Source organism: Muntiacus reevesi, chromosome 1 (assembly GCF_963930625.1).
Source record: "Muntiacus reevesi chromosome 1, mMunRee1.1, whole genome shotgun sequence".
Classification (NCBI taxonomy): Eukaryota; Metazoa; Chordata; class Mammalia; order Artiodactyla; family Cervidae; genus Muntiacus; species Muntiacus reevesi.
The window spans coordinates 22,172,041-22,197,760 of record NC_089249.1 but is presented as its reverse complement, the minus strand read 5'-3'; the positions used below and the strand labels follow the sequence as shown (position 1 = coordinate 22,197,760).

The window sequence follows — 25,720 nt, the reverse complement described above, 5'->3', positions numbered from 1 at the left end:
AAGAGTCAGACATGACTGAGCAACTAATAATTTCACACCATTTTAAATCATGCATTTAAAATCTTATGAATTTTCTCCCTTTAATCTCTCAAAGATTAGCAAATGATCAGTCCTGATATGTTATTCTAATCCCTAGGAAACAATAATTTTTTTAAAAAATTATCTTAAACTTTTAGTCTACAGTAGCCATATTAAAGTCTCCTAGTTGGCTATTTGTGTTTTTCACCATAAACATTGACTATTTCTACATAGGAGGCAAAGAAAAGCATGAATATAAATGCTTAAGTATGTTTTAGGTGAAAAAAATTATTATACTAAGGAAATATAGTTGCTAATTAATTGTAAGTTGCAGCTATGCCTATAAACAATTGTCTCGAACATGTTATTTTTATTAAGAGTATTCTCATTTGACAATTTTATTTTCCAGTAAAACAAAGAATTACAAAATAGAAGTGTCATCCTCAGTCATATTGTCTATAGCAAGTGGTTCTTTTAGGAAAATGTTAGCCAGGAATACTTGTTTTCATTAAGATGACACAAGTAGTTTTAAAAAACTTTAGGGAATTGTGTATGACTTAAAAATATTAATTTGTAAAATAATTACATCTTAATTAATGGTAATAATATCATATGAGAGGTGCCAACATACAAAATCTCAAGATTTTGAAACCTAATTTTAATATTTAGAAATAAGGGATTCTACTAAAATCAAAATTTTGCAATTGCTGATAAAATTTTCTCATTCTGATGAACCTGTTTTTATAGCCTAACTGCAGATTTTCTTGCTTTTTGTTTTTTTGAGGGGTGGAAAAAGATTGGACTTTAACCTTCTATATTGGGATAAGCTTGAAACATGCACAATACACGTCTCAAAAGTAAGATAGGGGTCATTCTAGATACCTTCTAATAGGGCCCAGAAACATGACAATAAAAAGCTGACATGGTTTAAAGGGAAGTTCTGTAAAGACATTTGTATTGTTTTTACAACTAGTGGCCTGATTCTTGATTCTTATGATAGCAAAACCTTTCACAAAAGACTGGGTGTGTGCCTTAAAAATTATTTGTTTTTTATTAGATGTTGAAGTTGAATTATTTATAATTTTATAATTTGCTGAAATAAGTCACTTTTTTTCTTTAAGAAAATACCCATTTCTAAAGATTAGCTTCTGTTTGAATTTAAAAGTCACTGTCACTGTGTACAGTCCAAATGGCAATAAGCACAGAGATTTACTGTAACTTTGGTGTTAGTATGTCTATCAGGAATACAGGATCCACATGATAACTTTATGTCACAAAATAAACATGTTGTAGTACTTGAGAATCTCATGAGTTCTGATTCTATTCATTTAGGAATACTAATGCTACATTTGAGAATATGAATAATAGAATTTTTGAAAGATCAAACAGTGCTACAGATGTTTGAACTAGTAACTTTAAGACAGTAAAAAAGACTAGCCCAAATGGCTCAATCTCCATTTTCCAGCTACTAAATATTCTTAAATTTATACTCAGAGAGGATCTTCAAATTATAGTGTTTTCTCTATATCTTAAAGAATAAACTTGAAAGAAAAAGTTTAGAGTTTAGCAAAAACCAAACTTCACCACTGAGAATGAAAGAATAAATAATAAATTAATTAATAAATTATATTAATTTGATTATTTAATGCAGTGAGTAAAGCTCACATTTTCCATTAAGGTTTATATAGAGCCATATACACAACTGGAAATGAACATAGTTTTAACAAAGTCAAAACCATACATATATGACATGTGCTACTTTATACAATAGCAGCATTAACTATATTTAATTTTAGATAAGTATGGATTATTTTCAAAAATGTATTATTTGCTTGTGTAGAGAACTTACAATTTATTAAAAACAGTTTATTTCTGCTAATTGGCATATGACACAAATAATAAAATGCCTTATGTAAGTAAAGACCATTTGTATTCAAGTAAAATATATTAAGATGTTCAAAGTTAGTAAACAGACAATAAAAGCAAATAAAATTTACACAATATTTTGTTTCTTATCAGGATGCATTTCAAATGAGGAAATCAAATCTTCCACTTTTTTTTTTCTGACTTGGTGAGTACATGGTCCTGGATCCTTATTATAACGGCGTTATTTTGGAAGCATTATGGTGTGGAAGTTGACTTGGGAGATGGACAGGATCCTTGACTATCAAAACTGGTTGCCCGGCCAGGTAACTGAAAGATAATAATTTTATAATGTGCAAAAATAATAATAAAGTGGGTAATTGTTGTTACCTTTTAATAGTGAATACTCACACCCATGATATGCTAGTCTCTGAAGAGAAGATATACATAACTCCCCATGACTTTCATAACTCACCTTCTCAGGTGGTGTGTGGGGACACTAACATCTCACAAAAATGTAGGCAGAGCATGGTACATAGATGACATGCCAGAAAACTGCAGATTTATTTCACATTCTATCACAGACTACTAGTTTTTATTTCCTGGTGGCTCAGATGGCAAAGAATCTGCCTGCAATGTAGGAGATCCAGGTTTGATCCCTGGGTTGGGAAGATCCTTGGCAAAGGGAATATCTACCCACTCCAGTATTCTTGCCTGGAGAATTCCATAGACAGTGTAGCCAGGTGGGCTACAGTTCATGGGGTCACAAAGAATCATGGGACACAACTGAACAACTAACACTTTCATTTTAAGGTTGGGTAAGAGCAAGAAGTTTCAAGACACAAGAGGCTGCATTCCATTTGCTCTAAGGCAGGAGGTGGTTTTGATAGAAGCAACTAATGAGAAGGACTGAGTTTGGAAAATAGGAGCCACAAGGGATAAAGAATACTTTCTCCTGGTCCCTAAATATTATGTATATTTTAAAGGTTTAATTACAATAGGATAAACTTTTATATCCAGGTAGAAGTAGACAGATTTTCCAAGTGATGCTTTAGTTTCTTTCTTATCAATTTACTCAGCTCTTGAGTAATTGTTCCCTTTTCACTTCAATCCCTGCAGTGGCAACAAAACACATAATTCCACATACACAACTTTCCCACAATTCAAAATCCAGCCAGTTCTTAGGTCTGTAGTCCCTATGTTCTGTTTGACCAGTGAATGAAGGTGCAGAAGTCAGAAAAGGTGAGCTATTTGCTGGAGAAAGTACCTCTGCATAATCTTTTCAGCCCTCTTGTCTTCTGCTAGTGAGCAACTAGAAAATTGTATCTGGGATCTTCTTCTGATGTTTATCCTTCCTATATATCCTACAATGACTGAAAAGTTCTTCCATGTTTTCACACACAAATTCATGCCTATTTCATAGTTTTTCCTCATTATATAAATGTATAACTGCTTATTGTTGCTCAGTTGCCCTAAATAACTGTCGAACAGTCTTATTCGACTCTTTGCAACCCCATGGACTGCTGCATGCCCAACTTACTAGTCATAAACAAGTATAATATGCTTTGGGTCATAAAACATCTGTCCTTTCATTAGTTAAAAATTGTTGATCACATTATCTCACTTATCCCTACATCATTCCTATAAATTCTGTAAGAGTGTGTATTTCTCTTTTTTAAATATTTATTAATTTTTTGGCTGTGCTGGGCCTTCATTGTGGCATGCAGGATCTTTGGTTGTGGAATGAGAATGCTTGGTTGTAACATGTAGAACCTAGTTCCCTGACCAGGGATCAAGCCTGGGGCCCCTGTGTTGGGAATGAGAGTCTTAACCACTGGACAATCAGGGAAGTCCCAGAGGTGTGCATTTCTATTTTTTAAATATACAGAAATGTAGCTGCAGATAAAGTATGTGGTCTGACCAGGTTTAGACAGTCAGAGGAACAAGGGTTAGAATTCACGTCTGCCTTCAGTGTAGTACTCTGCCCAGCAAACTCTACTCTTATGTCTAGATTCTTAGACCTAATAATCACTTTTCAAACTTTAAGTAAAAATAAAGATGAGAAACAGGGAAAGAATAGCAAAGCAGTAGAGTGTACTTCAGATAATACACGCTGTTGAAATGAAACAACCTTCTCAAGACTTATTGATTTGTTATTTAGGGGAAAGTGCTGTGTGAATGTGCATTTGCATAGCACATCTGTCTTTTATGATTTACAATAAATGATGAAGTGAGTTAAAGATTTGGAACGTTAATTTAATAAAGCAGATAATTTATCTAAGATGACATTTCACCTCCTATGCCTGAGTATGTGCTGTGTATAGAATGTTCATGGAATTTTCCCCATAATGTCTTGAGTAACGCAGCCAAGGTCACACTTTTGTGACCAAGCTGAGCTTAGAACAAGGGCTCAATGACATTTAGATAATTATACTTCTCTGTCTCTCCTATTCAATCTATGCTTAGTAACAGAATAAGAAGCAGAATCTTATCCATGGGAGAGATGGCAATGTATATATACTTCACTATTACTGTGTGGTTATCATAAATTTTTGTATTGAATTGCATAAATTCCACCTCTTATCAACTCACAATTAATTAGGTCATATAAATAATTTATTTTGAGGTTCTTCAAGATATTCCAGTCTTTGGGAAAGAAAATCACTTCACCTAGCAACATTCAGTGTATCAAGTAGACTGCCTACTGCTTTCATGGCTAAAAATTCTGATAGAAACTGGTATTGATATCACTTCTAGCTAATATAACTATTAATATTAGTTATATTTAGAACAACATTGTGCTGTACTCTGTGTTAAGTACTTAATAGTCAGCAATTCATCTAGTTTTACTCTACGTTTACTACTATTGAGTAGCAATACTAGAAACTTAGATTTATGTCTTGCCCAAGGTTCTCCAATATGTGGCCACACAGCAGAGCCAGGTTTTCAACTTAAGCAAACTAATACCTCAATATTTTTAAAAACAATCTGTGAGACTTTTTTACTTCCTGAACAGAGCCAGTAACTATATACCTGCCCCCTTACATATTAAATGACATCTTTATTTAAGGATTCTTGGGAAGTTTAGGTGAGGTGGCTATTTTCACAAAAGAGAAGCACCAAAATTCAGTTTCCAGGTAATAATGGATTTACTTGATTGTTGCACCACTTAATGACACAAGTTTTCAGACTATGTAGAGAAAATAGTAGATGTGCAGTTTTTATGGACTTACTCCAAAGGAATATCAAGCTCAGAAAGTTTATTGTTTTTTTTTCCCCATTTATTCTTATTAGTTGGAAGCTAATTACTCCATGGCTGATTCACGTCAACTTAGTTGTTTTTAAAAACGAACAAGACATACAAAACTTTGCATACTGGATAACAGAGTCTGTGGGACAAAAACAAGAACAGATAGCTATTTTTTTTAAAAAGGTGAATATGTAAAATGTTAGTGAAATGTTAACAGATAAATAATATTTAAACAAGAGATAAAGAAGAGAGTAGATGCGAGAGAGGTCCAGAGCTTACCTCCAGCAAGGGGTGCCAATGTGTTATTGGTTTTCGGTGATAGGTCAACATTTCATTCCAGTGGTCTCGCCCAAGACCCTCGGCGTCCAGTCCTGTTCTACACACTCCTATGACCTCATTGTGTCCTACCCTATGATTTGGAGAATATTTTACTTTCATTCCAATATTCAAAGATAAGTTTCACACACCTTAACAGAATTTTAAGCACAATTAAAGCAGTAGATTTTGTGATAAGTTCTAGATAATTTTACATGTTAAACTACTTCAGGTCAAATGAAGAGTCTTAAGTAAGTTAAAACTTACTTAAAAAGATTGGGCTTCCCAGATGGTTCTAGAGGTAAGGAACACAACAGCCAATGCAGGAGATATGAAAGATACAGTTTCGATTCCTGGGTTGGGAAGATCCCCTGGAATCGGGCATGGGAACCCACTTCAGTGTTCTTGCCTAGAGAATCCCTTGGACAGAGGAGCCTGGTGGGCTACAATCAATAAGGTCGCAAAGAGTAGAACACAACTGAAGTGACTGAGCAGGATCAGCATTCAAAAATGAATTTGTAAAAGGACTATACACAAACTATTTTAGTGCTCTGTAAATTAAGCACATTTCACAATAATAGGAGTGTGAATGAGAAATGCCCATTGGTCCTTGCCTATATGATGAGTTTCTTTCTTGGAAGCAGACCTAGTAACTTTAAGTGATATAACTCTAATCTCCTTTTCCCAAAGGGCTTAATGTTTTATAATGATGTATAAATTACTCACAAAGAGTTCAATATAAATGAGCTTGTATAAATGACCATAATTAATTGATTCTAAATGATATGTCAGTGAATGTTACCACTGGTATAATAATTAAACAGGGAAGGGCTACATTTTGAATCATGGCATTTAACTTACTGCATAGCATCAGAGCATAGTGAACATTCTTGTTTTCTATTCATGCCTTGTTTTCATAGCAATAAATCAAAATAATAATGATAGTTAATATGTTTTCTATTCATGCCTTGTTTTCATAGCAATAAATCAAAATAATAATGATAGTTAATCTGTGGGAGAAGGGGAGGGTGGGATGTTTCGAAAGAACAGCATGTATATTATCTGTGGTGAAACAGATCACCAGCCCAGGTGGGATGCATGAGACAAGTGCTCGGGCCTGTTGGGCTGGGAAGATCCAGGGGAATCGGGTGGAGAGGGAGGTGGGATGGGAGACCGGGATGGGGAATTCGTGTAACTCTATGGCTGATTCACATCAATGTATAACAAAACCCAATGGAAAAAAAAAAAAGTTAAAAAAAAAATAATAATGATAGTTAAGATTTTTGAGAGCTTATTATGTGTGAGACACTTTTCTAAGAAATTTAAATGTACTGACTCACTTAATCTTTATATCATGACCATGAATATCATTATTATCAACTCATTTTGCAGACAAAGAAGTTAAGAAGGGACCTGCCTGCCTTTGTACACTTGGCAAGAGATAGAAGACTTGAATTAAAAGAGTTGACCCAAACACATATGGGGTAAGCTGCTTCTCAAGAACAGAATACAAGTTAATGGCATTTTTTTCTAGCATTATTTTGACATAAAACTCTAAGGAGATTTTTGGGATGATTTTAGGACATTTCTCACTGTCACTGATGTATTAATTGTACAGTCAATTAATGATGTAGTAATTAACTGATGTATTATGGCAGAAAGCAAAGAGGAACCAAAGAGCCTCTTGATGAAAGTGCAAGAGGAGAGTGAAAAAACTGGCTTAAAACTCAACATTCAAAAAACTAAAGATCATGGAATCTGGTCCCATCACTTCGTGGCAAATAGATCGGGAAATAATGGAAACAGTGACAGATACTTTATTTTGGGGGCTCCAAAATCACTGCATCTGGTGACTGCAGCCATGGAATTAAAAGATGCTTGCTCCTTGGAAGAAAATCTATCAACAACCTAGACAGCATATTAAAAAACAGAGACATTACTTTGCTGACAAAGGTCTGTCTAGTCAAAGCAATGGTTTTTCCAGTAGTCATGAATGAATGCACAAGTTGGACCATAATGAAAGCTGAGCGCCAAAGAACTGATGCTTTAGAACTGTGGTGTTCGAGAAGACTCTTGGGAGTCCCTTGGACAGCAAGGAGATCCAACTGGTCCATCCTAAAGGAAATCACACCTGAATATTCATTGGAAGGACTGATGCTGAAGCTGAAACTCCAATACTTTGGCCACTTAATGTGAAGACTTGTCTCATTAGAAAAGATACTGAAGCTAAGAAGACTCAATGGCAGGAGGAGAAGAAGACAATAGAAGATGAGATGGTTGGATGGCATCACCAACTCGATGGACATGAGTTTGAGCAAGCTCCGGGAGCTGTTGATGGACAGGGAAGCCTGGCATACTGTAGTCCATGGGGTCACAAAGAATAAGACACTACTGAATGACTGAGTTGAACCGACTGAATTTCAGAAAGGATTTGGAGATGAGTAAATAGTGCCCACTGTTATACAATTAAGGATACTGAGGATTCTTGAGGATAAATTCATTAATTCAATGGTTCATTTTCTCAGTATGCAACAAATATTTATTGAGATTCTTAAAGAAGACACAGGTTTTTTCTAGGCACTGAGGATAAAACAATAAACAAGTCACTGCCCTCAAAGAGTTTACAACCTATCGAATTAATGTCATTAGCAGACTAAAAGGTAGATAAGGAAAAACATAATTTGAGCAAACTCTGGTAGTTGGTGATGGACAGGAAAGCCTGTGTTCTGCAGTCCATGGGGTCACAAAGAGTCAGACACGACTGAGTGACTGAACTGAACTGAACTGATGCTTAGTATCTTTCCCCTTAAAATGAAGTCTCCCCAAAACTGTATTTTTATAAATAACTTTTAAAATTCACTTTACAGATTGTCAGGGCCCACTTCCCTAAAATTATTTGGGTGACAAATGATCAACCGTATCTACTTGCAGTCCTTGCTGTGAGAAATCAATGGGGGTAATTTTTTTTGATAAAGCGGAACAGTGGGTTCTAATTGAAACACTGTGATATTTTTAGATTTTGCCATTTCAACTAGAAATTCAAGATTTCTCTCTCTCTCTTTAAACAGTGTCAGCTTTTCTGTAAACTGTGATATAATCTAACTACAAATAGATAGTACAGATCATCATATCTTTCAGTACTTCATTTTTCTAGCTGTCATCCAAAGTATGCCATTTTTAATGTCTCTCTGTTATAGGGTCCTGGCTACTACCATTTGCATGATAATACAAAATAGACACTCTGAATATTTATGTATGTGCATTCTGTACCACTTCCGTTATCTTTAGAACAAAATAAGACACTGTCTATGTGCTGATAATTTTGTAGCTTAAATATACAAGATTCATTTTTGAAAGCCTTATAAATATAAAAAGAAAAGAATAAAAAGAATTATATAGCAAGGAACTCCAGTGGAATACAAGTTCAGAGAAAGAAGAGATTTGTTAGCCAAGAAAGACGCAGAAGTGGTGACTTGAGCAGAGCTATAAACCATGAGTGGAATGAGATAAAACTGAGCAGGGCAACATTTCAGATAAGGAAGGAGTAGGTGCTGCAACAGGAAGAAGATTCAGTGCTTTACTCAGGAGTTACCTGTTTATTTTATGAAAGGAGAAGTAATCAAAGTGTGTGGCCTAGAAGAACTAAACATAAAGTGATGATTTAAGATTAGTGTGAGATCTTCAAGGCAGTAACAATATGGACAATATTCACCTTCAACTCTTAATTCTCATTGTTCACAATTTCACATTATACTAATGTTTTAACAATGGAAAAGTGAATCTCTAAGAGAAACTTGCCCTTTACACAGCTAACTAATGATAGAGCTCAGGTAAGCATCATGATATTCATATTCCAGACCACTTGGAAAAGCAAAATCCATTGATTGTAATTTCTGCTGTTACTATTAAAAAAAAAAAAAAAACTTCACAAAAGTGTTACTTATAATGTATCCCATACAACTTCCACACCCATTATGTCACAATACTCAGGTAACCTGTCCTTCAACTTCAGAATGATGTCCTTTGGAAAAGAAAACTGAAATGTTACAGCACAGAATAAAGTAAATTTTGAATAAATAATTTTTCCCTTTTCCAATTTAAATTAAAATTCTTGTAGCAGAAAATAACCTGAAAAGCTGAATTTGGTTCACATATGACTAAATGTAACAATTACTCTGTGAGTAGAAAAATGAACTTACCTATCATAATCCATGACTGCAATGGAGAGGCTGACCTGGTCCACATTCTCTGGAGGGATGTCGAAAATAATTGCCTCATTGTACACAGGGTTTAGAGTGTTTTTCTTCGTAGTTGTCTTCTTCTTTTTTAATCTTCGACCTTCACACATCAGAGACACTTTGACATATGGATCTAGCAATAGAAAGGTAGTTTTAAGAAAATGCAAATAATAATACAAAGCACAAATAAAACTGTGGTTAATTTTATTAAATTAGAAAAATGGAATGTTATGTCCTATAGTGGTATATTATGTCTTATAATGGTGTATTAAGTTCTATAGTTTCAATTATACCAAAGAAATTCTTGCACTGTTAAGAAAGTTCTAGGACCTACAACAGATTTCCCAACCTGGGGATCCAGCAAAGGGACTGAGAACTCCCAGGGACTTTGACTTTGGAGGCCAGTGGGATTTGATTACAGAACTTCCACAGGACTGGAGAAAGAGACTCTTGCAGGGCGTAAACAACACCTTGTGCCCACCAGGATCCAAGAGAAAGGAACAGAGTCCCCATAAGAGACTGAGCCAGACTTGCATGTGTGTGTCCAAGAGTCTCTGGAGGAAGCATCGGTCAACAGTGACCTGCTGCAGAGTCAGGGACACTGAATACAACAGTGCGGGCATAAGTCCTTTTGAAGGAAGTTGCCATTATCACCATTACCCCTACCACAGTTTGCCCTCAGACCAAACAACAGGAGGGGAACACAGCCCCACTCACCGACAGAAAATTGGACTAAAGATATACTGAGCAGGGCACCTCCTATCAGAACAAGAACCAAATCCCCCCACACTCAGTCTCTCCCACCAGGAAGCTTCCACAAGCCTCTTATCCTTATCCATCAGAAAGTGGATAGAATGAAAACCACAATCACAGAAAACTAACCAAACTGATCACATAGAACACAGCCTTGTCTAACTCAATGAAACTTTGAGCCATGCTGTGTAGGGCCACCCAAGATGGATGGGTCAGGGTGTAGAGATCTGACAAAATATGGTCCACTGGAGAAGGGAATAGCAAACCACTTCAGTATTCTTGCCTTGAGAACCCCAGGAACAGTATGAAAAGGCAAAATGATAAAACATTGAAAGATGAACTCCTCAGATAGGTAGGGGCCCAATATACTATTGGAATAATGGAGAAATAACTCCAGAAAGATGGAGAGATGGAGCCAAAGTGAAAACAATGCCCAGTTGTGGATGTGACTGGTGATGGAAGCAATGTCTGATGACTTCCTATGAACAATATTGCATAGGAAGCTGGAATGTTAGGTCTATGAATCAAGGTAAATTGGAAGTGGTCAAACAGGAGATGGCAAGAGTGACCATTGACATTTTATGAATCAGTGAACTAAAATGAACCAGAATGGGTGAATTTAATTCAGATGACCATTATATCTACTACTGTGGGCAAGAATCACTTAGAAAAAATGGAGTAGCCCTCATAGTCAACAAAAGAGTCCAAAATGCAGTACGTGGGTGCAATCTCAAAAATGAAAGAATGATCTCTATTCATTTACAAGGCAAACCATTCAGTATCAGAGTAAGTGATGGTATGATCACTCTCCAAGTCTATGCTCCAACCACTTATGTGACAGAAGCTGAACAATTCTATGGTGATCTATAAGATCTTTTAGAACTAACATCCAAAAAAAATGTACTTTTCATCATAAGGGACAGGAATGCAAAAATAGGAAGTCAAAAGATACCTGGAGTAACAGGCAAGTTTGGTCGTGGAGTACAAAACGAAGCAGAGCAAAGGCTAACAGAGTTTTGCCAAAATAATGCACTGCTCATATCAAACACGCATTTCCAAAAACACAAGAGACAACTCCACACGGACATCACCAGATGGTCAATATCGAAATGAGATTGATTATTATTTTTTGCAGCTGAAGATGGAGAAGCTCTACACAGTCAGCAAAAACAAGACCAGGAACTGACTGTGGCTCGGATCATGAACTCCTTATTACAAAATTTAGACTAAAATTGAAGAAAGTAAGGAAAACCACTAGACCATTCAAATATGACCAAAATAAAATCTCTTAATTATACAGTGGATGTGACAAATAGATTCAAGGAATTAGATCTTATAGACAGTGTGACTGAAGAACTGTGGACAGAGGTTCATGACATTGTACAGAAGGTGGTGATCAAGACCCTCCTCAAAAAATAAGTAAATAAATAAATGCAAAATGGTTGCCTGAAGAGACCTTACAAATTGTTAAGAGAAGAAGAGAAGCTAAAGGCAAAGGAGAAAAGGAAAGATATACCCATTTGAATGCAGAGTTCCAAAGAATAGCAAGGAGAGATAAGAAAGGCTTCCTCAGTGATCAGTGCAAAGAAATAGAGGAAAACAATAGAATGGGAAAGACTAGAGATAACTTCAAGAAAATGAGAGACACCAAGGGAACATTTCATGCAAAAATGGGCATAATAAAAGACAGAAAAGGTAAGTACCTAACAGAAGCAGCAGATATTAAGAGGTGGCAGGAATACACAGAAGAACTATACAAAAAAGATCTTAGTGACCAGGATAATCACGATGGTATGATCACTCACCTAGAGTCAGATATCCTTGATTGATAAGTCAAGTAGGCCTTAGGAAGCATCACAATGAACAAAGCTAGTGGAGGTGATGGAACTACAGCTGAGATATTTCAAATCCTAAAAGATGATGCTGTGAAAGTGCTGCGCTCAGTATGCCAGCAAATTTGGAAAACTCAGCAGTGGCTACAGGACTGGAAAAGGTCAGTTTTCATTGAATCCCAAAGAAAGGCAACACCAAAGGTTGTTTAAACTACCGCACAATTGCAGTCATTCCACGTGCTAGCAAAGTGATGCTCAAAATTCTACAAACCAGACTTCAGCAGTACATGAACTGAGAACTTCCAAATGTTCAAGCTGGACTTAGAAAAAACAGAGGAACTGGAAATCAAATTGCCAACATCCATTGGATTATCAAAAAAGCAAAGGAGTTCCAGAAAAACATCTACTTCTTTATTGACTAGACTTTGACTGTATGGATCATAAAAAACAGTGGAAAATTCTAAGAGATAGGAATACCAGACCACCTTACCTGCCACCTCAGAAATCTGTATGCAGATCAAGAAGCAATGGTTAGAATCCGACATGGAACAAAAGTCTGGTTCCAAATTGGAAAAAGAGTACATCAAGATTGTATATTGTAACCCTGCTTATTTAACTTATATGCAGAGTACATCATGTGAAATGCTGGGCTGGATGAAGCACAATCTGGAATCAAGATTTCTGGGAGAAATATCAATAACCTCAGATATGCAGATGACACCACCCTTATGGCAGAATGTGAAGAGGAACTAAATAGCCTCTTGATGAAAGTGAAAGAGGAGAGTGAAAAGGCTGACTTAAAACTCAACATTGAAGAAACAAAGATCACGGCATCTGGTCCCATCACTTCACAGCAAATAGATGGGGGAACAATGGAAACAGTGTCAGACTTTATTTTGGGGGGCTACAAAATCATTGCAGATAGCGAATGCAGCCATGAAATTCAAAGACACTTGCTCCTTGGAAGAAAAGCTATGAACAACCTAGACAGCATATTAAAAAGCAGAGACATTGCTTTGCCAACAAAGGTCTATCTAGTCAAAGCTATGGTTTTTCCAGTAGTCATGTATGGATGTGAGAGTTGGACTATAAAGAAAGCTGAGCACAGAAGAATTGATGTTTTTGAACTGTGGTGCTGGAGAAGAATCTTGAGAGTCCCTTGGACTGCAAGGAGATCCATTCTGTCAATCCTGAAAGAAATCAGTCCTGAATATTCATTGAAAGGACAGATGCTGAGGCTGAAGGTCCAATACTTTAGTCACCTGAAGGGAAGAACTGGCCCATTAGAAAGACTTTGATGCTGGGAAAGATTGAAGGCAGGAGGAGAAGGGGATGACAGAGGATGAGATGGTTGGATGGCCTCATTAACTCAATATACATGAGTTTGAGCAAGCTTTGTTGTTGGTGATGGACAGGGAAGCCTGGCGTGCTGCAGTACATGGGCTCCCAAAGAGTTGGACATGACTGAGCAACTGAATGACTGACTGATGTCCTATAGTATTACCAGTTGTATAATCAAATGGCATAACTGGGGGCAACAGAATAAGACTTCTTATTCAATGAACTAGAAAAGAATTAGCTGATCACTGTGTTTAATACAATGCAAAAAGCCCACTATTTTACCAAGAGTCAGTCTAAATTATAATGTGTCTTTTAATTATTTGAGGACATGCTTTATTGTAAGAGACTTCTAAGGAATATAATCCCAATAAGAACAACCGTATTTATTTCCTTCAAAGTGACTTAGAATTAGAAGACTAAAATTTATGAAATAAAAACATTGTATCCAGATAAGTATATATAATCACAATGAATTGAAATTAGCAAAACTTTACTGGTTAGGACTGTCTTGAATTGTTGGAAAAGGCACTAAATTTAGAGGCTCTGTTTCAGTCATCATGCTTGATAAGGAGTTTGGATTGAAGGAATGATTACTACAAATCATTTATTAAATGCTCAGCCATATAAAATGAAAAAAGTGATATTTGGTTTACATATATTCTCAAGGAAGTTTCCTCAAATGTATTATCTATATGATGCCAATAGGAAAGAGAAAATTTCATTTAGGCTATATTTTTATGGGCCAAAGAGAACAAATAATTGGTAACAAGTTCTGCTCTAGATGACTGATCTCTACTCTTACTCCTATCACCTTAAGTAGAAAAACTGCCACAGTATTATAGAAAATCATACAACATTTGCAACAAGGAGTTCATGATCTGAGCCACAGTCAGCTCCCAGTCTTGTTTTTGCTGACTGTTTAGAGCTTCTCCATCTTCGGCTGCAAAGAAAATAATCAATCTCATTTAGATGTTGACGATCTGGTGATGTCCACGTGTAGAGTCATTTCTTGTGTTATTGGAAGAGGATGTTTGCTATGAGCATTGAATAATCTTGGCAAAACTCTGTTAGCCTTTGCACTGCTTCATTTTGTACTCCAAGGCCAAACTTATCTGTTACTGGAGGTGTCTCTTGAATTCCTACTTTTGCATTCCAGTCCCCTATGACAAAAAGGACATCTTTTTTGGATGTTAGTTCTAGAAGGTCTTGTAAGTCTTCATAGAACTGTTCAACTTCAGCTTATTTGGCACTAGAGTTTGGGGCACAATCTTGGATTACTGTGATATTGAATCATTTGCCTTGGAAATGAACAGAGATCATTCTGTCCTTTTGAGATTGCACCCAAATGCAACACTTCGGACATTTGTTGACCGTGAGGGCTACTCCATTTCTTCCAAGGGATTCTTAGAAGAACAGTAGTAGATATAATGGCCTACAGTAGTAGACATAATGGTCATCTGAATTAAATTCGCCTGTTCCCGTCCATTTTAGTTCACTGATTCCTAAAATCGTGATGTTCACTCTTGCCATCTTCTGCTTTACCACTTCCAATTTACCTTGATTCATGGACCTAACATTCTAGTTTCCTATGCAATCTTGTTCTTTATAGCATCAGACTTTACTTCTATCACTGGTCACATCCACAACTGGGCATTGTATTTTGGCTCTGTCTCTTGATTATTTCTGGAGTTATTTCTCCAAAACATTAAAAAAAAGAAAAAAAAAAAAAAAAACCTAAGATCATGGCATCTGGTCCCATCACTTCATAGCAAATAGATGGGGAAACAATGGAAACAGTGACAAACTTTATTTTCTTGGGCTCTAAAATCACTGCAGATGGTGACTGCAGTCATGAAATTCAAAGACACTTGCTCCTTGGAAGAAAAGCTATGACCAATCTAGACAGGATATTAAAAAGCAGAAACATTACTTTGCAGATGAAGGTCTGTCTAGTGAAAGCTATGGTTTTTCCAGTAGTCATGTATGGATGTGAAAGTTGGACCATAATGAAAGCTGAGCACTGAAGAATTGATGCTTTTGAACTTGAAGAAGACTCTTGAGAGTCCCTTGGACTACAAGGAGATCCAACCAGTCCATCCTAAAGGAGATCAGTCCTCAATAATCATTGAAAGGACTGAAGCTGAAGCTCCAATTCTTTGGTCACCTGATGGGAAGAACTGACTCATTGGAAAAGACCCTGATGCTGGGAAAGATTGAAGGCAGGAGAAGGGGATGACAGAGGATGAGATGGTTGGATGGCATCCTTGACTCAACATAAGCCTGGTGTGCAACAGTCCATGGGGTCACAAAGAGTCAGTCAGGACTTAGCAGCTTAACTGAACTGAACTGAACTGATTTAATATTTATCAAAATTTGCTATTTGTACCTCTTTATAAAAAGGAAGCATGGTTTTGGAAGAGGGTATAGGCATTGGGGTGAGTTTGCTAGGTGGTTAAAACTGTCTATTCTATCTTCATTTGTTCTTTTTTTCTTTATAGTTATCCTCCAATTATAGCACCACAACTTTTTTTTTCTATCAATATAATAGATCTTATTTCCTTAGAATAAGCAAAAATGTGACATTAATTTATTTCAGCAAATGAATGAAATTAATGTTTTTTAGATTCTAGAAAAATTATCTGTGTATTTTATAAGCATTTGTACCAAGGGGCCAAAACACATTTTGTGACTGGAAATAAAGTATCTAGAGGAAAACAAGGTAAAAGGGAAATATTCAATGACTGTATTTTTTTTTCATTTATTTTTATTAGTCGGAGGCTAATTACTTTACAATATTGTAGTGGTTTTGTCATACATTGACATGAATCAGCCATGGATTTACATGTGTTCCCCATCCCGATCCCCCCTCCTACCTCCCTCTCTACCCGATCCCTCTGGGTCTTCCCAGTGCACCAGGCCTGAGCACTTGTCTCATGCACCCAACCTGGGCTGGTGATCTGTTTCACCATAGATAATATACACGTTTCGATGCTGTTCTCTCAAAACATCCCACCCTCGCCTTCTCCCATAGAGTCCAAAAGTCTGTTCTGTACATCTGTGTCTCTTTTTCTGTTTTGCATATAGGGTTATCATTACCATCTTTCTAAATTCCATATATATGCATTAGTATACTGTAATGGTCTTTATCTTTCTGGCTTACTTCACTGTGTATAATGGGCTCCAGTTTCATCCACCTCATTAGAACTGATTCAAATGAATTCTTTTTAATGGCTGAGTAATATTCCATGGTGTATATGTACCACAGCTTCCTTATCCATTCATCTGCTGATGAACAACTAGGTTGCTTCCATGTCCTGGCTACTATAAACAGTGTTGCGATGAACAATGGGGTGCATGTGTCTCTTTCAGATCTGGTTTCCTCAGTGTGTATGCCCAGAAGTGGTATTGCTAGGTCACATGGCAGTTCTATTTCCAGTTTTTTAAAAAATCTCCACACTGTTCTCCATAGTGGCTGTACTGGTTTGCATTCCCACCAACAGTGTAAGAGGGTTCCCTTTTCTCCACACCCTCTCCAGCATTTAGTGCTTGTAGACTTTTGGATAACAGCCATGCTGACTGGTGTGTAATGGTACCTCATTGTGGTTTTGATTTGCATTTCTCTGATAATGAGTGATGTTGAGCATCTTTTCATGTGTTTGTGAGCCATCTGTATGTCTTTGGAGAACAATGACTATATTTTTTTAAACTTTTAATTTTTTATTGGCATACAGTTGCAAACTCAGCTGAGCGACTAACAAACACACATACAGAGTTGATTAACAAAGTTGTGTTAGTTTTAGGTTTACAGCAAAGTGGTTCAGTTATACATATACATGCATCGGTTCTTTTTCCAGGCTTCCCTGGTAGCTCTAACGGTAAAGCATCTGCCTACAATGCAGGAGACCTGGATTCGATTCCTGGTTCAGGAAGATCCCCTGTAGAAGGCAATGGCAACCCACTCCAGTATTCATGCCTGGAAAATCCCATGGACTGAGGAGCCTGGTGGGTTACAGTCTATGGGGTCGCAAAGAATCAGACACAACTGAGTGACTTCACTTCACTTCATTCTTTTTCTAATTCTTTCCCATTTAAGCTGTTACAGTATTGAGCAGAGTTATCTTCCATATACAGTAGCTGCTTGTTGGTTATCCATTTTAAATATAGCAGGGTGTGGTGGTGGTTTAGTTGCTAAGACATGTCTGACTCTTGCGACCCCAGGCTCTGCAGCCCACCAAGCTCCTCTGTCCATGGGATTCTCCAGGCAAGAATACTGGAGTGGCTTGCCATTTCCTTTTCCAGAGGATCTTCCTGACCCAGGAATTGAACCCTGGATCTCCTGAATTGCAGGCAGATTCTTTACTGAATTAGCCCAGGTTGTATATATCAATAGCAGTGTGTACATATTAATCCCCTAATCCCTGGCAATTCCTTTCCCCCACCCATTCCCCCTGGTAACCATAAGTTTGTTCTCTAACTCTGTGAGTTTGTTTAAATAGAAATATTGATCAACGGAACAGGATGAAAAAACCAGAAATAAACCCAAGCACCTATGGTCAATTAATCTATGACAAAAGTAGAAAAAATAACAATAAAACAACGGAGGTAAGACAGTCTCTTCAATAAATGGTGCTGGGAAAACTAGACAGCTATATGCTAAAAAAAAATGAAATTAGAACATTCTTTAGCAGCATACACAAAAATAAGCTCAAAATGGGTTAAAGGCCTAAATATGAGACCAGACACTATAAAACTCTAAGAGCACCCATGGCTGATTCTTGTCAATGTATGGCAAAAAACACTACAATATTTTAAAGTAATTAGCCTCTAATTTAAATAAATTAATTAATTAAAAAAAAAACCCTTAGAGCAAAACATAGGCACAACACTCTCTGACATAAGTCAGAGCAACATTTTTTTTTTATCTGTCTCTCACAGTAATGAAAATAAAAGCAAAAAATAAACAAATGGGACCTAATTAAACTCAAAAGCTTTTGCATAGCAAAGGAAACAATAAACAAAACTAAAAGACAACCCACAGAAAGGGAGAAAATATTTGCAAGCCATGTGACTGACAAGAGGTTTGTTTTCAATATTTACAAACAGCTCATGCAGCTTAACATCATCAGAAGAAACAACCCAGGGCTTCCCTGGTTGCTCATTGGTAAAGAATACACCTGCCAATGCAGGAGATATGGGGTCAGTCCCTGATCTGGGAAGATCCCACTTCCATGGAGCAGCTAAGCCCACAAGCCACAACTATTCTTAAGCCTATATACTCGAGAGCCCAGGAGCCACAACTACCGAGCCCACATGCAGCAACTACTGAAGCCCATGAGCCCTAGAGCCCATGCTCCACAACAATAGAGGCCACAACATTGAGAAACCCAAATGGCCTCTACAGAGTAGCTCCCATTCACCTCAACTAGAGGGAAGCACATGCAGCAACAAAGACCCAACACAGCAAAAATATAAATAAAGAAATAAATAAAAATTTATAAAATACAATCAAATCAAAAAATGGGCTGAAGATCTAGACATTTCTCCAAATAAGAAATATAGATGGCCAAAAGGCAAATGAAAAGATGCTCAACATTGCTAATTACTTAGAGAAATACAAGTCAAAACTAGAATAAGATATCACCTCACACTAGTCAGAATAGCTATAATCAAAAGGTCAACAAAAAATATATGCTGGAGAGGGTGTGGAAAGAAGGGAATCTTCCTAATATGTTGGTGGAAATGTAAATTGATACAGCCACTCTGAAGGTTTCTTCAAAAAGGGTCTTCCCTGGTGGCTCAGATAGTAAAGAATCTGCCCACAATGATGGAGACACAGGTTTGATCCCTGAGTTGGGAGGATCCCCTGGAGAAGGGAGTGTCTACCCATTCCCTTTTCCCCTTAAGAATTCCAGTATGCTCGCCTGGAAAATCCCATGGACAGAGGACCCTGGCAGGCTATAGACCCTGGGGTCACAAAGAGTCAGACACAACTGAGCAACTAAAACTTCACTTCACTTCACTTCAAAAACTAAAAATATAGCTACCATATGACCCTGCAATCCCACTCCTGGGCACATACCCCGAGAAAAACGTGGTCGAAAGGATACATGTATTCCAATGTTCACTGCAACACTGTTTTATAATAAATGTCCATTGATAGTGGAATGGATAAAGAACATGTGATATATATATATGTATGTATATGTGTGTATATATATATGGAATATTATTCATATTCCATGGAATATGAATTCAGTTATTAAATAATATTCATGGAATATTATTCAGTTATTAAAAGAGAATGAAATAATGCCATTTGCAGTAACATGGATGGACCTAGAGAAGTCATACTGAGTGAAATAAGTCCGATAGAGAAAGATAAATACTGCATGGTATTGCTTATATGCAAATCTAAAAATGATATAAATGAACTTATTTGCAAAATAGAAACAGCCCTATATATTTTTAATAATAGGAACTATGTTCTAAGGAAGAAATTCACTTTTGTTGTATGAGCCCCAGGCCTAAGCCTCTTATTAACAGTGAGAATGAGGACTGGTTTATCATTTACTACCCCCATCATGTCTCTGATGACATTTCTCTATTAGTGATAAAGATAATTTATGGGCTCCTTACTTGATTCACAAGGCTGTTGTGAGACTTAATGAGGTGATATTCTCAAAGCATGCACTCCCCTGATGAGAAGCTTCATATAAATAAAAAATATTCTTGAACTTAATTACAACTTTGCTGTTTGCTTGTCTGGAAATTTGGTTCTCTTTCAATACATGGTAGAAAGAGCAAAATAAACAATAATTTGCAGAATGCATTGTTTATCTTAAGTTCTTCCAAATTTGTTTACTTAAAACTTTTTCACCAAAATGAATGTGAAATTAATTTCCTTTCTTTCTATCTTTATATTTCAACTATGCATTGCAAATTTTAAAAAATAATAAAAATTCATAACAAATTTTAAAAGATGAGACAGAAAAAGACCTGCAATGAGAAGTCTCCTTCCTATCTATTCCCTTACTTCTCCACCCCTCAGTTTTTATATATCATTCAAGTATTTCTTTATGCAAATATTAGCAACATGATATATATTCTAAGATTCCACATTATTATATCAAAAGGAGCATGATATCCATATTTATGCTTGTAGTTCATTTTTTATTCAGTTAGTTTTTCCTGGAATCCTTTCTACATTTGAGTTCTTAATACTTTTTGTGATGCAAATTTAGTTTATTTTGCTCTGAAGAACCAAAAGGTTACAGATTGCATACCCCATGTCATCTTTTACTATATATGTGTTATTATTTCTTATTTATTTAATTCAATAAATGCTACTGACCTCCCTACTCTGTCGTTATCATTTTTTCTTCTACAGAGCTATGTCAAAGTTCCCTATTAACTTACAAATAACTCTCTAGAACTGTGGTGATTTAAATGAAGGGATTAAAGAGAATGATGGGGTTTTACCTCTTTATCAAATCTAGAAAAAGAGAAATTTCCTCCAAGAATGTTTTTAAGAAACTTTAAGGTGTGTTCATTTACTTTATTATATCTCTCTGTTCCTGCATGCATGCATGCTCAATCACTTCAGTTGTGCTCAACTCTTTCTGACTCCGTGGACTGTAGCCCTCCAGGCTCCTCTGTCCATGAAATTCTCCAGGCAAGAATACCAGAGTAGATAGCCATTCCCTTCTCCAGGGGATTTTTTTGACCAGGGATCAAACCCAGGTCTCCTATTGAAGGCAGAATCTTTACTGTCTGAGCTACCAGGGAAGCCCATAGTCCAAGGATCTTCCTTTATAAGCAACTGAGTAGCTGTAAGTAGTGAAAGTCATTCAGTTGTGTCTGACTCTTTGCAACCCATGGACTATACAGTCCATGGAATTCTCCAGGCCAGAATACTGTAGTGGGTAGACTTTCCCTTCTCCAGAGGATCTTCCCAACCCAGGGATCGAACCCAGAGTTCCCACATTGCAGGTGGATTCTTTGCCAGCTGAGCCACAAAAGAAGCCCCAAAGTGTATGGCAAGTTACACATTTTTTGTGAAAGAACTAAATCAGTAGAGAAAGAAATTAAGATATAAACCCAAGTCCAAAGGCAATCTACTCGACAATACCTTTCAAAAATGTCATAGTGATAATGTAAACTAAAGAGGCGTTTATTAAGAACACTTTGGTTGGTAATCTCTTTTTCTACTTCTATAATGCCCCAAGCCTTCCCAGGTGGTGCTAGCGGTAAAGAACACACCTGTCAAAGCAAGAGACAGAGAGATGCTGGTTCAAACCCTGGGTTGGGAAGATCCCCTGGAGAAGAAAATGGCAACCTACTCCAGTATACTTGTCTGGAGAATCCCATGGACAGAGGAGCCTGGTGGGCTACAGTCCATAGGTTCACAAAGAGTCAGACACAACTGAAGCAACTTAGCACATAGTGCCCCACAACAGACAAATGAACTTAATAATTCAGTAGCCATTCATAATTTCAGCTATATGGCATGTTTGTTTGGGAATGTACCCATTAGCCAATTGTGAGCATACCTGATGAGCCAGTGATATCCATAGCCTTCAGGTTTCTGCACTTGATGACTGTCAATGTCATACGCCCAGCAGTTGGCAAATAACAAAGGGAAAACATGATTTCACCCAGATCTATACTTTCCTAGAAAGGAAATAAATAACGTTAGCAATTTAAAACACCAGATAGTGAAAAAAAAAAATTACTGCTGAGTAAAAAAATCACTTTAGTGAACTATTTGAATTCCATTTTAAATTGTTTTATTGAGGATACATGTTACAATGCAAAAATGCTCTAATAAGCAGGTAAGAAAAGAGAGTATATCCCAGCTGGTATTTTGATATATCCACTTGTAATTCTAACCAGAATCTCAAACTCAGTACAGTCAGAATCGGACTGCTGGTTCTACTCATTTGCAAACATTTACTAAAACCAGTTCCTCTGCCATCTTTTCAAAATCAGGAAATGGTATCTTAATTCATCTAGAGGTTGCAGTTAAAAACCTAGCACTTACTCTTATTCTTTTTCTCTCACTCCTAACACATCCAACCCACATCTTGTCTACATTATCTATAAAATATATCTGAAATTACTGATGTTCTTTGCAGCTCTGTTACTATTAATCTCATGGAAGCCACTTTCACATCTTATCAGGATTACTGCAAAGATTAATCAGAAGTAGTCAGTGTGGTGACCTATGAAATGCAAACCACATTATCTCACTTTTCTGCTTAAAATCATCTAAACAGCTGGTATATCTAGGAAATTCCAGATTAATATCTTTTGTCCTGGTATAATTATTAAGAGTATCTCTATTATTAAATATGTCTTTGTTTAGATAATGTATTACAAAGTCATACACATAGGACCCATGTGATCTGGTCTCATCTATCACTCTATTAATCTCTTTCCCCTCCCTCAGTTTTCTCTCTTATAGGCCAAAAGCCTTTTCTCAGTTATTCATCAGATGATGTTTGTTTGTGCTTTTTACTTTTGCATTTTCTTTTTATCTCCCATAACTTTACATGGCTGACTCCTTCTCACCATGTAGGACTCAGCTCAAAAAAAAAAAAAAAAATGTCTTCAGTGAGGTCTTCCTCCTTCCTATCCTATACCAACCCTACTCACAGATTCTTCACAGTTTTTCATAGCACTAAGCATCATCAGAATTATCTTTTAAATTCATTTTTCATTTCCCCAACTCCTATATGTAAGATCTAAGGGAATATAGTTCTATTTATTTTATTTTTATAACCTAATAAAGGTACATAGCTGACTTTCAGTGCAGGTTTTGAAGGAATGAAAATATTATTAATTAATCTGGATAAAAATCTGAACTGCTTTGCTTCATTTGTAAAGTAAAACTATCCATAGTATCCTGGTATAGATAAATTTGCTGTCAAAGTCTGCCTAGATGGTGAACAAATGAAAATGAGTGTGAACAATGCACATTCTGGATGCTTCTCAAAGAGTTGTTTACAGGAGTTAAATTAAATTATTCCTGGTAAAAAAATCTGTGGTAGATTTAATATGGGGAAGAATAAGTTGCTATTCATTAAGGTTCATAAAAGTTAGTTCTTAAAAATTTTCATGAAATACTATTAACATTTATTGGACTAATTCTTACAATTCAAGTTCTGATCTATGTAATTCCCATTTCTTTATTCATGGTCTAGAATTGGTGTTAGTTGCTCAGTCAAGAAATTAATAGCATAAATATTAGAGTCAGCTAAACTTGTGTTGATTCTTGTTTCCTCCTTCTGAGCTGTGAGATCCTAGGAAATTTAATTAAGCTTTGAATCTCTGAAATTTCATTTCAGATTGACGAAAATATCCTTATCCTCCCCACAGGGGTTTTAATCAGTAATTGAGATAATGTAAATAAAGTCTAAAGCATTTAACAAAGTGTCTGGCATATGATAAGGTACGCTGTTTTGTTTATTGCTGTATTGCTATCACATGGAGCAATGCTTAACACAGATCAGCTGATCAGAAATATTGGATAAGTGAAAAAAAAATAAATAGAGGAATTATTATTTTTTTTAAAAAGTAAGAAAATAATTATTTTAAAACAAAAGTGTATCCAAATGGCTCTCCTCTGGCTTGTTTGCTGCACACTTGAAATAGCAAGAAAGATCTAAAAGGAGAGGCCTGAGGAAAACAGGAAGATACAGCCTCCTACAGGACTCATTCCTTTCACTACCAAGAAAATATTGAGCATTATTTGTTAGGTACACTGGTAGGTGCTGTAGATACTAAAAGAGAGATGGCATGATTCTGCCCTCGAAGATCTTAGCTGAGGAGGAAGTCAGTATATAAGACTATAAAGGGCTAATAAAATAAGTCTGAATTTATTTATCTGATTCTTTACTTACTCTCTCTTTTTCCAAGAATTTCTTTAGGCTCAGTTAATGGGTTAAAATTCCTTGTCTGTAGCCCATCTCTCTTTCCATTTCTGGATGTTTGTCCTCACAAGAACTATCAATCAGAGTAGGCACTTTTTGTTGAAAGCTAGTAAAAATTAAAGTGCTGTTAACCTGCTGTACTCAATATGCCAGCAAATTTGGAAAACTCAGAAGTGGCCGTAGGACTGGAAAAGGTGAGTTTTCAATCCAATCCCAAAGAAGGGCAATGCCAAAGAATGTTCATACTACCAGACAATTGCACTCATTTCACATGGTAGCAAAGTGATGATCAAAATTCTCCAAGCTAGGTTTCAACAGTATGTGAACCAAGAACTTCCAGATGTTCAAGTCCTATTGGTAAAAGGCAGAGGAACCAGGGATCAAATCGCCAACATCTGTTGGATCATTGAAAAATCAAGAGTTCTAGAAAAATATCTTCTGCTTCATGTTAAAGCCTTTGACAGTGTGGGTCAAAAAATTGTGGAAAATTCTTAAAGAGATAGGAATACCAGACCACCTTACCTGCCTCCTGAGAAATCTGTATGCAGGTCAAGAAGCAACAGTTAGAATCAGACATGGAAAGACAAACTGGTTCAAAATTGGGAAAGGAGTATGTAAAGGTTGTATATTTTCACCATGCTTGTTTAACTTATATGCAGAGTGCATCATGAGAAATGCAGAGCTGGATGAATCACAAGCTGGAATCAAGATTGCCAGGAGACATGGCAACAACCTCAGACATGCAGATGACACCACTATTATGGAAGAAAGTGATGAACTAAAGAGCTTCGATGAAGATGAAAAAAGACAGTGAAAAAGCTGGCTTAAACTCAGTATTCAAAAAACTAAGACTGTGCATCCGGTCCCATCACTTCATGGCAAATAGATGGACAAACAATGGAAACAGTGACAGACTATTTTGCGGGGCTCCAAGATCACTGTAGATGGTGACTGCACCCATGAAATTCAAAAACCCTTGCTCCTTGGAAGAAAAGCAATGACAAACCTAGAGTGCATAATAAAAAGCAGAAACATTACTTCGCCAACAAAGTCCATCTAGTCAAAGCTATAGTTTTTTCAGTAGTCATTTATGGATGTGAGAGTTGGACCATAAAGAAAGCTGAGCACTGAAGAATTGATGCTTTTGAGCTGTGGCATTGGAGAGGACCCCTGAGAGTC

At 36.5% G+C, this 25,720-nt stretch overlaps 1 protein-coding gene across 1 annotated transcript in view; it reads right to left on the bottom strand.

The window, feature by feature from the left end:
- Positions 1 to 2,139: 2,139 nt before the first annotated feature.
- The window catches only part of SYT10 (synaptotagmin 10), a 103,137-nt gene continuing 79,556 nt past the window's right edge, over positions 2,140 to 25,720 (bottom strand). The window contains exons 4-7 of the mRNA XM_065939601.1: positions 22,160 to 22,280; positions 9,646 to 9,817; positions 5,411 to 5,540; positions 2,140 to 2,211 (exon numbers count right to left, since the gene is read on the bottom strand). Coding sequence (XP_065795673.1) covers positions 2,140 to 2,211; positions 5,411 to 5,540; positions 9,646 to 9,817; positions 22,160 to 22,280 — 495 coding nt within the window. The remainder of the gene's footprint in view (positions 2,212 to 5,410; positions 5,541 to 9,645; positions 9,818 to 22,159; positions 22,281 to 25,720) is intronic.